This window comes from Halyomorpha halys, unplaced genomic scaffold (genome assembly GCF_000696795.3).
Source record: "Halyomorpha halys isolate HHAL.00 unplaced genomic scaffold, Hhal_1.1 Scaffold2538.1, whole genome shotgun sequence".
Classification (NCBI taxonomy): Eukaryota; Metazoa; Arthropoda; class Insecta; order Hemiptera; family Pentatomidae; genus Halyomorpha; species Halyomorpha halys.
Window position 1 is genome coordinate 75,216 of NW_027115783.1, and position 12,565 is coordinate 87,780.

The window sequence follows — 12,565 nt, forward strand, 5'->3', positions numbered from 1 at the left end:
TATAAATAAATAAAAATGAAGAAGAAAGTAGAAAGAAAGAAGTTTTATTTTCCACTTCTTTCATCACTATATTTTTATTAATTTCATTCTGTACAATTATTTCCTATACATCATTCTGTTTATATTCTCTTTTTATATTCATTGGTTGTTATCTTGTTCTTTGTTCTTAGCCGTGATAAAGGCTAGAAAATTTTGCCATAATGTTAGCGCTATTAAATAAGATCTTTCAACTTATTTGTGTTATGTTCTGACCGCACCCCCAACCATGTTCTCCTCACATATAAAAATATTTTTATTTTATTTTCCCATTTATTTATAACATATATTATTGGAATAATATCTGTTATACTAAATTTAAAAAAATAAAATTATGTATAATATTTTAAATATAAATTAATTAGTTGTACTATTACAACTAAAATTCAGTGCACTGAAATTTGGACAAGTGAGTGGACATAAAATGAGTGAAGTGCATTGAAAAGGCAAATATTATTTTAAAACACCAAAAAATGAATAAAAAAAAAAAATAGAACTTGTATTCTGTTGGGAATATATAAAAATGACTTTTTATCTTCAATGACAAAAGTCTACAAATTAATAATAAGAACTGGATAACAGACAGAAGAGTCCAAAACGTTGTTCAGATGTCAAAAAGGAATAGAGAAGTGAAAAAGGAGACAATTAATTTCCGGAAAATAAATATAATAAAGTATAATTTTCTGTTGGGATAGTCAATTGTGAAGCAAGGGAAGTGCATTGAAAAAGGCATTAAAATTAAAACAGATGAAATTCATGAATGAAAAAAATTAGGAATCATATTCTGTTGAGAATATATAAAAATGACTTTTCATTTTATAAGTTTTTGTTTGGACAGTCAATTGTGAAGTAAGGGAAGATGTTCTAGATGAGAAAAATTGACCGAGTACAAACATTTAGAAAATTTACTCTTTAATTGAGTATAGTTTATATTTTTTTTATAAATACATGGTTTTCATTCGTGTTACAGGAAAAAAGTTTTAAAAAAATACCATATTTTTAAGTTTTTTTTTATTTATGTCAAGAAAAAAATTGGGGTGGGAAACCTCAAATTGGTGTTCCCTTAATAATATAAAACATTCCAGACAAACCACTTTTATAAACCTCATTGCCTAGACTATAACGGTTAATAAAAGTTACACAAACGTAATTAAATAAAAATCATAACAATCCAGATAGCTCGATATTATTGCCTCCACAAAATAGAAAATAACCATTAAAATAATAACATATGATTAGTTCAGTCCCATTTCTTGCAGAAGTTTTAAATGAGCAACAATAAAGTTTTTTCTAAATAATTTTCACATTTTCATACTTTCTCTCCTTATTCTCCAATTACACTTAAAAAATTATGTATTCACATGATAATAGAAGAGTTATTAATGAGATTGTACACTGAACTTTTGAGATTGGAAGAAGATTTAACTGTATAATAACTAACAGGTTTAGAGGTTCAGCGTTTGAAGGTCTTATGACTGAAAATTTCAGCCTTCAAGTCTTAGAAATATGCTTCAGTTTATCAGCTGGTGTTCTCCTAACAGTAAACAAAAACGACCCTTCTGGAGAATGTTAGTAACCCTAGATATTGTATCATAATAAAAGAAAATGAACACTAAAGGCTGAAAAATAAAATATAAATTTTATATACTCAATAATAACTGCTAAACAGGGTAAAAGAAATTATTCAATATTAGAACAAGTTCTTACTCCAAATCTAGTTTCGACATGGCAAAAGTGACAGCAAACTGCAATACCCGTTGCCTATTTCGTAATGGATATCTTTTCATACCAGCTTCCCTCAAGCCCATTCCGAATAATAATTCTGAAAGTGGTGCTTTGCCAAGCTGCGTGCCCTGGAAACAAAGTATGCAAATATTATTATCTTATTAAATAAAATTAAAAAAATTGAGAGAGAAATGTAAATCTAAATGAAAATAATTATTAAACTGAATAATCCAACTTAATGAACAAGAAATTTAAAATACAAAACCATAATTTAATTACTTAATCAACTCTTATAAAATTGCATATGATGTTATTACTTGTCGAGGATTGGAACATAAGCATTATTATTAACTGCAATATTACATTAAATATAGTTTTGGCTAAACTACTGCTTCTTCTTGTTAAATCTACAGAATAAAAATTTTACTCAAATAAATAATGTTTCAGTTGTAGTGCATTAAGGGAATAGCTGTTTTTCTTTAACTGTAAAATGTTAGTAAATTGTCCTGTTTTTTCTTCAATCCAGGACTGATTTATCTTGGTATTAATTTCTCTAAATTCAGACTAATAACTTAATATTTTACCTAAAAGTTTCCGTTTTACTTTTTTTAAAATTATCTTACTTGTTTAATAAATATAATAATTAACTTATTTAAAAAAAAAAATAAAGTGGCCCTTAAAAAGACATTAATAACTCCTTAGAAAATGGATTATTACTTATAAAAAATTACATTAAGTAAAGAGCATACTGTAGAGCTCCTGATACAGTTTTCTGCATAAACCTCCAAGTACTATACACCAGAAAATAGGTTCCTTATCTAGGCTTAGTGTCGATGCGATGTTACCACTTACTTTTTTTGGTATTGTCAAAAATTACTTTATCGATCTTCTTAAAAAAACGCACACAAAAAAAATAACATGGCCACCCTAGTGATGAAGTGAGTGGCTTGGTAAGTCACTAAAGAAAACAAATAAAGCCACACCACCAACTACATCATATAGTGACAAATCAGGTTAGTCACCTGCCAAGCAAACTCGTCTGTACTTTCATCTAGCGACTAAACAGTTTATGGGCAACCAATCTCTCGTTTTAACTGTTTTCATGAAACAGATTCTGAATGTTCATAAAACCACAGGAGTAATTCCTGTTTTAGTAGTTCTTTCTCAATTTTCTAATGTAGACCAGGGAAGGCAATTGTGTTCATCCTTATATATTCCAAAAAGTCTCTTTATTATTCTGCAACTTATAAAGCAAATTAAATTCATCATACTCAAATCTAGTTCAATTAATATCGTGAATCCAACATCATGCTTCACGAAAAGTTGTTGAATATCAAGCTAGTATTGGCCCATTTGGTTAAGGCATCTTTCACAGTGCATTACAGAACAAAGTATACATAGCCACTGGTGGATCGCACAAGGACTATGAGACAAATTGTGCCCAGGCTCCAAGTAACAAGGTAAACTCACCAACCTCCTTTGTTGTGGCCTTACTTTTGACAATATATGAAGATATATTAAGGGAAATAATAAAAAATCTTGAATAATAAAGAAGTCGCTGGTTGGCTAAGTAGCTAGTTTGAAACAAGCAAGGGTCAATTTAAACTCAAAGTTATGTGGTGCACAAACTGCACCAATACCTATCTTAATGTAATAACCAATCAAGTATATAGTATTCAAAATACAGAATACTGATTTATAGAAAAGTATTCTTTTAAACAACTGAAACAGCCATAAGCAAGTAAACTTAATAATGTAACCCTTAAAAGAATGAGGGAAAAAACAAAACAAAAAGAAGGTGGAATAGATACTTACATATTGAGCATAAACAGTGGCTGCTAATGACACATCATTATAGAACTGCATTGGGTCTTGACCCCAGAAATTTGCAGGTGAGACAAGTAAACAATTGTATTGGGGAAGTGAACTAGACTTGGACGGAGCTTCTACGTGTGCGCAAACATCAACAAGGCTTACTCTGCTTCTAGTTCAAAACAATAAAAGCTGCAGTTAGTAGTAAATACATCATTATTTCAATAAAAACAAAATATTGGTTATTAAAACAGTGGAAACTTCAAAACTTGTTTGATGGAAAAATTTAGACTGAAAAAATTTGGTTTATTCAATAAATTTTAGTCAAATGTTTTCAAAATAAATCAATGAAAAAACTATCATTTGTCATTGTAAACTTCAAATTACTTTTAAGAATTATAGTAGATCTGATTGCTAGTTAAAAAATATTCTAAACAACAATCAAATAATTTGACCAAGATCTACTGCTGGGTTTCCCTAGCAACCTATGGAAGGATTAAATAGCAATCAATGAACTATTTAAAACAGAGTGAGTTAGTTTCTTTTAATGGTTAACCAGTTCATAAAAAAAAATCATATTCCAGATATTTATGACCATATTAACAGTTTATTAAGGGTCATAGCTACATATAGAGTAAGAAAAACAAAATATAATGTTTACTCAAACCTAGAAAATATCGTACACAATAGTCATTCAAATATAAATGAGAATGTTGAGCAGGGAAGCAAGGAAGTAGTCTGTTTCAGGTCTTTGGTAGAATAGCAGATAATAAGTCGGGAATAGTAATAATGATGAGAGAGAACGAAGTGTCTACTTCAGATATGCAATGCATAATAATTAAGTTCTTAGTACAGAGCAGTGTCCGACGTCCTCATTTGCAGTTATTGTAAGTTTGGAGAAAGGAACATTTGATGGGACATAAAACTTATCTGAAGGAAGAGGAAGAATGCAAAATAAGCCCCAAGATCGCTGGTCGAGGAGGTTGGACAAAAAACCATACTAACACATTTTGTTACTTTATTGAAGGAGATCGCCACCTCACCATCAATGAAATCGCTATCAAAGTTGACATCAGTGTTGGAAGGAACCACAAAAGCAACAATTAATCAGAAACATTATTTTGCTGGATTACTATACCTGACACCATACTGTTCATCTTACACAACAAAATCTTTACGATCATGATTAACAAAAGGAATTGATATTTCACAGAGCAAATATATGAAAAATATTAGTAACACATTTTATTAGCAACATAATCTCCAGTGTAAGCCCATCTTTAGACATCCACCATCTAATCCAGATTTATTGCTGAATGAATTTAACAATGTGGTTTTAGGAAGATAGCTTTTCACCAAAGATGTGGGGTGGAAGGGACGAGTTGAGAATTTTACGAGCAATTACCTCAAGAAATGGTCCACTTTTTTACAATGAGTGATAAAAAAGCTTCCAATGTGGTGTGGAAAATGTGTCAGCAAGGAGAGAGATTATATAGAAAAACAATATATCTTTGATTAATCACTTAATTATGTTAAATAATTTTAAAAACACATTCTCACTTATATTTCAATGGCCCAAATGATATAGGAACTTAAATAAGTGATCATTTTAAAAATTCAATAAGGGGTTATGTATAAATAGTATATTTAATAAAAAGTTCTCTAATTTTAAACAGCCATTTTTCAATCACATCTTGAAAATTTACAATTATTTTGAAGATAAGTCTTGATCATACAGTCTGATTTCATTACACAGAACAACTTAAATACTTGGTTACAAAAAAAAAAAAAACCTTGAATTTTTAATTCATTTCTTCCAAATACAATTCATTTTTATTTTTTCCTATCTAGAAAACATTAATAGATATGAATAGGGAAACATGAAAAAAAAAAAATTAGATAAACAAATATACGTATAAATATTAAAACATAGTTAATAAAAGGTAAGAAAAATGTCTGTGAAAGATTAAAAGCAAAAAATGATTTATTTTATAACTACTAATCAGAAGTTACTTATTTTGTTTTTTCATGAAGCAATACTACATATAGAGTAACCAACATTGAATAAAGGTAACTGTAAACAGACCATGTATGAACAGTAAAATATAACATACACTAACCAGATTCCTAAGTATCAAATATTAAAAAAAGAATGTGAGAATAATAAATACTTCGGATGCTGATAATTCTGAATTGTTTCCTTGAGCGTAAACACTTCGGCCAAAGGTCCTCTTATTGCATCCGTTAATTGCATTTCTTTTGTCCAAGGAGCAACAGCACTTTTCATAATAACCTGTAATTAAAGCTACAATTAGAAAGCTCTTTAGGGGCACTTAGTGATTATTTCCAAAGAGGTGGGACAGATCAGATTTATAATTAAAATGACTGTATACTTATTCATTTCATTATTTATAAATTTATACTTTAATTAATATAATTACAGGATTAACTTTCAATTTTAGTTTTAAAAACTAATATTTTTAATCAGTGTACCAATTGGCATCATGAAAATGCCATGATGGTTTCATTTGTGATGTCATTTAGACATAAACAAACAATACAGATTTAGCGATTCACAATTTTTAGCTGTTTTTAAATTACTGAGTACATAATTACATATTTATGTACATAATTCTCCACATCATTTTCCAACTAGAAAGCAAAATCATTAGTTTCTTTAAGAAATCTTTAGGAATAAATACAATCTCCAATGAACTTACAATTTATATCTTACATTATACTTAAATCGAAGTGATCTTCACAAAAATATAATCTATTTTTAGATGCAAATAATTTTGGATCCCTTCTAGCCACCTTTAGCCAAACATTTTTAGTTTTGACATCTTTTGGCTATAGGAAAAAGAACTTTTGTGGATTCTTTATAGTAGTATTTTTGCAGTCAGGTACTGCACAAGAAGGATAAGGAACATAACTAATAATAGATAATTGCTTTTATAACAAAGAAAACTAAAACAAAAAAAGAATAAATTAAAATAACACTCGCACAGAGTAGATAAGCCTAATGTATGTTCATGCCAAAACAATATTGCTGGCTTGCTTTTTTGCACAGCAGAAAAAAAAATTTTAAATGCATAATTTGAGACTAAATAGTGACTTTATAGAGAAAAAAGAGAGTAGGGAGATTATCATCATCACATAAGCGTTATCAGAAAATTTTCAAAATAAACCATAAAATATCAGATAATCTTTAACGGTAATTAATATAATTATTAAAATTGATTTCAATTCAGATATACCTGTTGGATGTAGACCGGTTGTTCTGAGTACCATCGTGGAAGATCTGTAATATTGTCTGACTCAATCACTATCTGAGGGATGTTACTTGGAAGTGGAAGGTTGGCCAATGGAAGACTGAAATTAGATTTCAAAATTGTATTAAATAAAATAATATCACTCTCAAAAATCATAATTACCAATAAAATTACAAAATAACAGCATGATTACGAGTTAATCATAATTGCGAGTCTGTCTAAATCTTCAATAATGGCAACAATCTTTAGTAATGTCTTTAGAAAAAATCACGAAACGTTGTTCAAGAAAATATAGACAAGGAATTTTTTTCACTTTAACATCTTAATATAAAAAGAATGAACAACTTCTTATGAAATAAAATTAATAATACCTAATATAATAAATAGATGATTATTAATTTCTGTTCTGTTAGGTCATAAGATCAGACATACAAGCAATTAATTCATTCACTATTGAAAAATCAATGGCACTAAGACCCCCTGATTGATAGTATCTTTACTCAAAAGAACACATTAGTAATTTAATTTGATATTTCATGGATTGTTTCTGATCTTTAAAACAAAAATTCATTATTTCATACAAAACAAATTACTTAATGTAATGGTAAATTACTTGTGAATGTGGGCAAAGTAATTATAACTATTTATAAAACTCTTTGGAAATAAATAAAACCGCCTCAATTTGAATCTCAAAAACCGAGTCTCACTACCTCCATATTAAGAGACTATAGTGCATTCCATTACAGATGTGCAATTAAGAAATAAAACATTAAGAATTCCAGGAATCTGTGACAAAAAGGAACTGGGACTCACACTCCATTTACAGTTATCACTCTTCTTATCACTTAGATATCACCAGATACCTCATCTACAAATCATATCAAACATCAGATGATATCTCAGACATAAGCCAGGGAATTCAAATTCAAAATATAATAAAATTGCATTGTAGGATCATCATTTGATTTGAATCTAGAGCTATCCTACAAAGAATCCTAAGCTCATATACCATAAAATCTTGATAATTAACATAAGATTGTACATTTAGATATTAATTATATTTTTATTTATGTTTAAATCATTTATATTCTATTTACCATGATAATAAGACAACCGCTGCTGTAAAGAAAATAACAATGACAGGATGGCCAGCACAGAGTACCCCATGACTATAGTATAGCTGCCCAACTCTTTCCGGCAAACTCCTGGACATATCACCATCAGTAAACTAGGTCTAAAACAAATAAAAATTGTAACTTATTATGGATTATTGGAATTTTCCTAAAATTAATTGATATTAACTATTTCAAAGTCACAACAATAAAGCTTAATTATTAGAATAATGATGCTAAGGTAGAAAACTTGCTCCAATGGCAGAAACTTTAACAGAATGGTATGAGTTAGTATAGGCTTGACCTTTACTGAAAGGATTGGTGGGTGGGTTTATTTGTCTCTTTTGAGCACGAACAGTAAGAGGAAGTTGGCAGCTATGATCCTTTTAAAGCAGTAATATTAACTGTTTTGAAATTAGTATCAAATAATCACCAATAAACTGATAAAAAAATTCATAAGATGATCAAAATTAAAGAGGATATTGGTAAAATCCTAATTAATACTAATATTTGGATTTAAAACACAAAGAAACTAAGGCATTTATGGAAAATAATACACGCAATCATGATAGTATAGAAAATTAACGGATAGAATTTAAAATACATGTTGATCTTTTGCTTAATTTTACTGTGATTAATCTAATCATTTAAAAAGGCCAAATTATTGGACACGGGAAAATTATCAAAATTTCCCTTACTCATATTTACATTCTTTCTGGACATTTCAAGGTGTTTTCCATCAGAAATATTGCGTTGTCTAATATATCAAAAGGCTAGGTGAAGATCTTATGTATCAAAAAATAATGGGGAAGAGATATATTCATTGTCTAGCAACATTCTTAATGTAAATTTTAATTAATTGATAATCAGTAGTAAGGACCAATATTTATAAAGAAATACTGATTAGGGAAACTGAATCCATTAATATGAGTACAGATAATATATAATTATGAGACATTCCTTAAAATGAGGAAAACACCTTAAATGCTAAATAGAAATTTAAACATGTATGAAATATATTTATAAAGGAAGAAGTTTCACTAACACATAACTATAAAAAACAATTTAAACTTTCTGTTTTACTTACTATCAATAGCCATAAAAAAAACGATGAATTAAATCGTCGTAATAACAGCATCGGTTATTAGTACCACTATTAGAAACATTGCTCATACATCAGTTAAAAACGTCAATGATGCTTGTCACAACGCATTGATAGTGAAATCATACACAAAGGTTCAAACGAGTTAAATGATTCAAGTTTAACCAGGCAACATGCGAGAAGGTTATAACAATGCTCATTGGATATCAACAATACCTATTACAACACTAAGCTAGGGATATAAATAAGAAAAATGTTTGAATTATTTTAAAATACTTATATAAATTCACAAAACTTTTCAATTATAATTTTTGAACTACGGTTGACGGTTTTAAACTTTAAGCATTCATTATTAATATTTTATTTTGCATTAGCAAGTTATATTCATAATAATATACGTTCCCTGCACGAACTTCTTGAGAACAGCTTAGTAGAGGTACGCTGTTTATGAACCAAACAAATGATAATAGTGTTAACTACATTTTTATATTTATTTCACATTTGCGACTAAACGAAAGGTTCTTCAGAAAATTAAATAAATGGAGGGAAATTCCCACATATCTCAACATACTCCTGAGCACGGAGTGCGTCCCTAACTCCCCTCTTTTTGTCTCTACTTTTTCTTTGTATGGCATCCCCCTGTGAAGCATAGGAATTGTTGCCTCTTGTTTGCAGTGCAAAAAAAAAAAAATAATACTGAACTTGAGGATTACTCCATGAAATGAGCTCCACCTAAGGGACATCAATCCGGAAGAGGAGGGAGATGGGAAATGCCACATCCTCTCCAATAATCTGAAAAACCGTAAAGTTGAGGACTGCGAAAATTGGAGCAAAATATTACTCGAAAAATTATTTATAGGAGCTATTTAGAAGAACTGTCCTCCAAAAGTTATGAAATTTTTGCTAAGGGTAAATTTCAGGGAATACTTTCTATGCCCAATATGTTGGGAAATCGGATTAAAGTTGTTGGAAAATGTTAGATTATGTTCCTCTTACCTCGAAATTTCTAACAATTACTCAAAACTAATGTTGAAGCTAGCATAACATTCCTTAGTTTCCTCTATTTATTAAAGTATCGTCGTATTAGCCATCGTTTCTTCTTAGGAGGTAGAAAGTTACAATATAATCAAAATACATAGTAAATAGGAAATTAGATAGTATCTGTAAATTATGTACCTCAAGAAAGCTTTATGAATGGTTGCAGATGTTCTGCACGTTACTTGCTTCTGCCCAAAGGTCATTGTAGCCGAATGTGTTAAGGCTTCACCTTAGCAACTTCGAGTAGGTACCAGAGGTTCTGGTTCAATACCCGTCATGGCGGGTTGACGGCAAATGTAAGTTCTACTCTTTTACAGCTGTTCCCAGTCCTTATAAACCAAAAATTAACCATCTACTCTATCAGATGGCTCGAAACAGCGTACTGAGCACCTATAGCTAAGTTAGCATTTATTTTTAATCATCCACATATTTAAAATAGATGACAGTATTAATTAAAACTCTATCGACAAATAGACCTCAATAGATATTTATTATAACCAGTGCTATCGATGGCGGTTATTCTTATCCGATTTCGGGTATTTTTTACAAAAACAGCTATAGTGTATATAAGATCAGTTTGCCTGTGGGTAAAGGGAGGGGAGAGATGTGCAGTGGCAAACATTCGTCCACCGACCTCCCACTATTTTGTCTTCTTTCCACAAAGTCTGTTCCAACAACCACTTCTGACCGTCCGGTAAGTCAGAATAGAGTTGTCAAAGATAAAGGATAACCTAAAGAAACAAGTAACCTCCCGTATTCGTAAGTTAACAGCAGAGATGGGCAAAAATTAGCTATGGATAAAACTACAGCTAAAATTGTCATGAATCTAAACCTTATTTCTGAATGAACCATTAATAAATAAATGTCGTATTCATGACAATTTTAGCAATTAGTTTCATCTATAGCTAGTTTTGTCCATAGGGGAGAAAAGCGTTTCAAATACCTACCCAATTCCGAACTATTTGGGCTTTACCAAGTTCTTGACAAACCTCCTAGGTTTGTTCCCGGTAGGAGTTTGTTATGGTGTAGAGGGGAGAAAGAGCTAATGTGGGGGGTGCGTGAGTTCTCTTCCCCTACTCACTATAATTACCAAGTAGTTCCAGTATAATGCCTTTGCGTTTCTAGAGAGCTAGTGCAGTATATCACTAGTCCTTTAACTAATTTTTCTTGTTAACCCTTGGACACTCTTTCTATTGCTAATTAGTTATTAATTTTCTTTGGATATTGAAATTTAGTAAATTAGAAATAATAAAAACGAAACAATATACATGAAAAATGATTTCCTGCCTATCGCGATTACTGAGAAGAGGTTGATATGTAGTAGCAGTTCACTTTCTAGGTGTATACACATGACAATGAACGCGACTGTTATCTAACTGACATTACCTGTACTACCAATTATCATGCTAGATCCAGTGCGAAAGTACTGTCATAATTGCAACTATCAAATAGTCACAGAATGATATTTGCTTATGTTACTGCAATGACTGAAACTGTACAATAGTTTACTATCAAGGCGTGTACATTTGACAGTTACTTCAGTGATATTACTTTTAATATCAACTATCACGCCAGAGATAGTGCAAATATCTGCAAAGAGATAGTATAACAAAGATTATAACAATCACAATTACAGTGAAAACGACGTCACTGATTCGCCCAAAGAAGGTAATAGTGACGGGTATTTTCATGGCTCTGAGCGGGTAATTTTATTCGGGAGAATCGGCAGCACTGATTGTAACCTTTACTTCTAAATTTTTAAAAATTTAGGAAATTTCCAATTTAATTCATCTACAAAATTTGAAACTATGGGGACGAAAGGTGGAGAAGGAGAAGAAAAGAAGAGATATACAATACCTACTTATGTTTATAATCCCTATCGTATAAATCTATGGGCAGGAGACTATTTAAATAGAAGACAAAAGTATTTTCCAGGTAAAATATTTTAGAATGATACTTTTTCTCTGTGGAAAGTGAAATGCATTAATTAGTATATAATAAATCTGCATTGAGTAGATGGTAGTTATCAAGAAGATAGCTAAACTAATTCAATTAAATTTACAAAATGATTAATGTAATTACGAAACTCTTTTTTTTCTTTCATACAGCGAAAGAAGATTTTCTAGAAAATATATTCACAATTCGAGAGATCTAAAATTTGCAACCACTTGAGCTTGTCCTGATTGACCCAAAGATATTTTAGCTGTTTCATCCTCATTGAAGATATATAGTTTGTGAACAAGTCAGGAAAAAGTATTTCTTCACTTCTTGTGACCTATATCTTTTTAAACAATTTTCACCCAACTTGTGTACAACCCACTACCAAAACTAAGGAGTAAGTACTTTACTTCGATTGGTCGTTTAGTTTAATCATTCCTCTCGTTCAATTTATGTTATAGTTAAAAGTTCATCTTTTTATTCATTCGGTCTTAGTTTTTGGCTCCTCGTTGCACTTTCGCTGGACACCC

At 30.2% G+C, this 12,565-nt stretch overlaps 2 protein-coding genes across 6 annotated transcripts in view; one reads left to right on the top strand and one right to left on the bottom strand.

Moving 5' to 3' along the window:
- The window catches only part of SCAP (SREBP cleavage activating protein), a 41,375-nt gene extending 30,990 nt beyond the window's left edge, over positions 1 to 10,385 (bottom strand). For 2 of the 5 annotated variants that reach the window (XR_001344824.2, XM_014437433.2), the window contains exons 1-6: positions 9,045 to 9,246; positions 7,943 to 8,079; positions 6,831 to 6,945; positions 5,745 to 5,866; positions 3,577 to 3,745; positions 1,744 to 1,889 (exon numbers count right to left, since the gene is read on the bottom strand). Coding sequence is in view for 4 of the 5 variants with exons in the window: in XM_014437433.2 (XP_014292919.1) it covers positions 1,744 to 1,889; positions 3,577 to 3,745; positions 5,745 to 5,866; positions 6,831 to 6,945; positions 7,943 to 8,058 (668 nt within the window). In the remaining variant the exon portion in view is untranslated. Of the gene's footprint in view, positions 1 to 1,743; positions 1,890 to 3,576; positions 3,746 to 5,744; positions 5,867 to 6,830; positions 6,946 to 7,555; positions 7,621 to 7,942; positions 8,080 to 9,044; positions 9,247 to 10,235 lie in introns of those variants that run through there. The other 3 variants (XM_067052768.1, XM_014437434.2, XM_014437435.2) reach the window with 3 other exon arrangements.
- Positions 10,386 to 11,801: 1,416 nt separating this feature from the next.
- r-cup (ryder cup) overlaps positions 11,802 to 12,565 on the top strand; it is a gene marked incomplete in the record, with an annotated part of 11,882 nt that continues 11,118 nt past the window's right edge. The window contains 1 exon segment of the mRNA XM_067052766.1: positions 11,802 to 12,032. Coding sequence (XP_066908867.1) covers positions 11,906 to 12,032 — 127 coding nt within the window.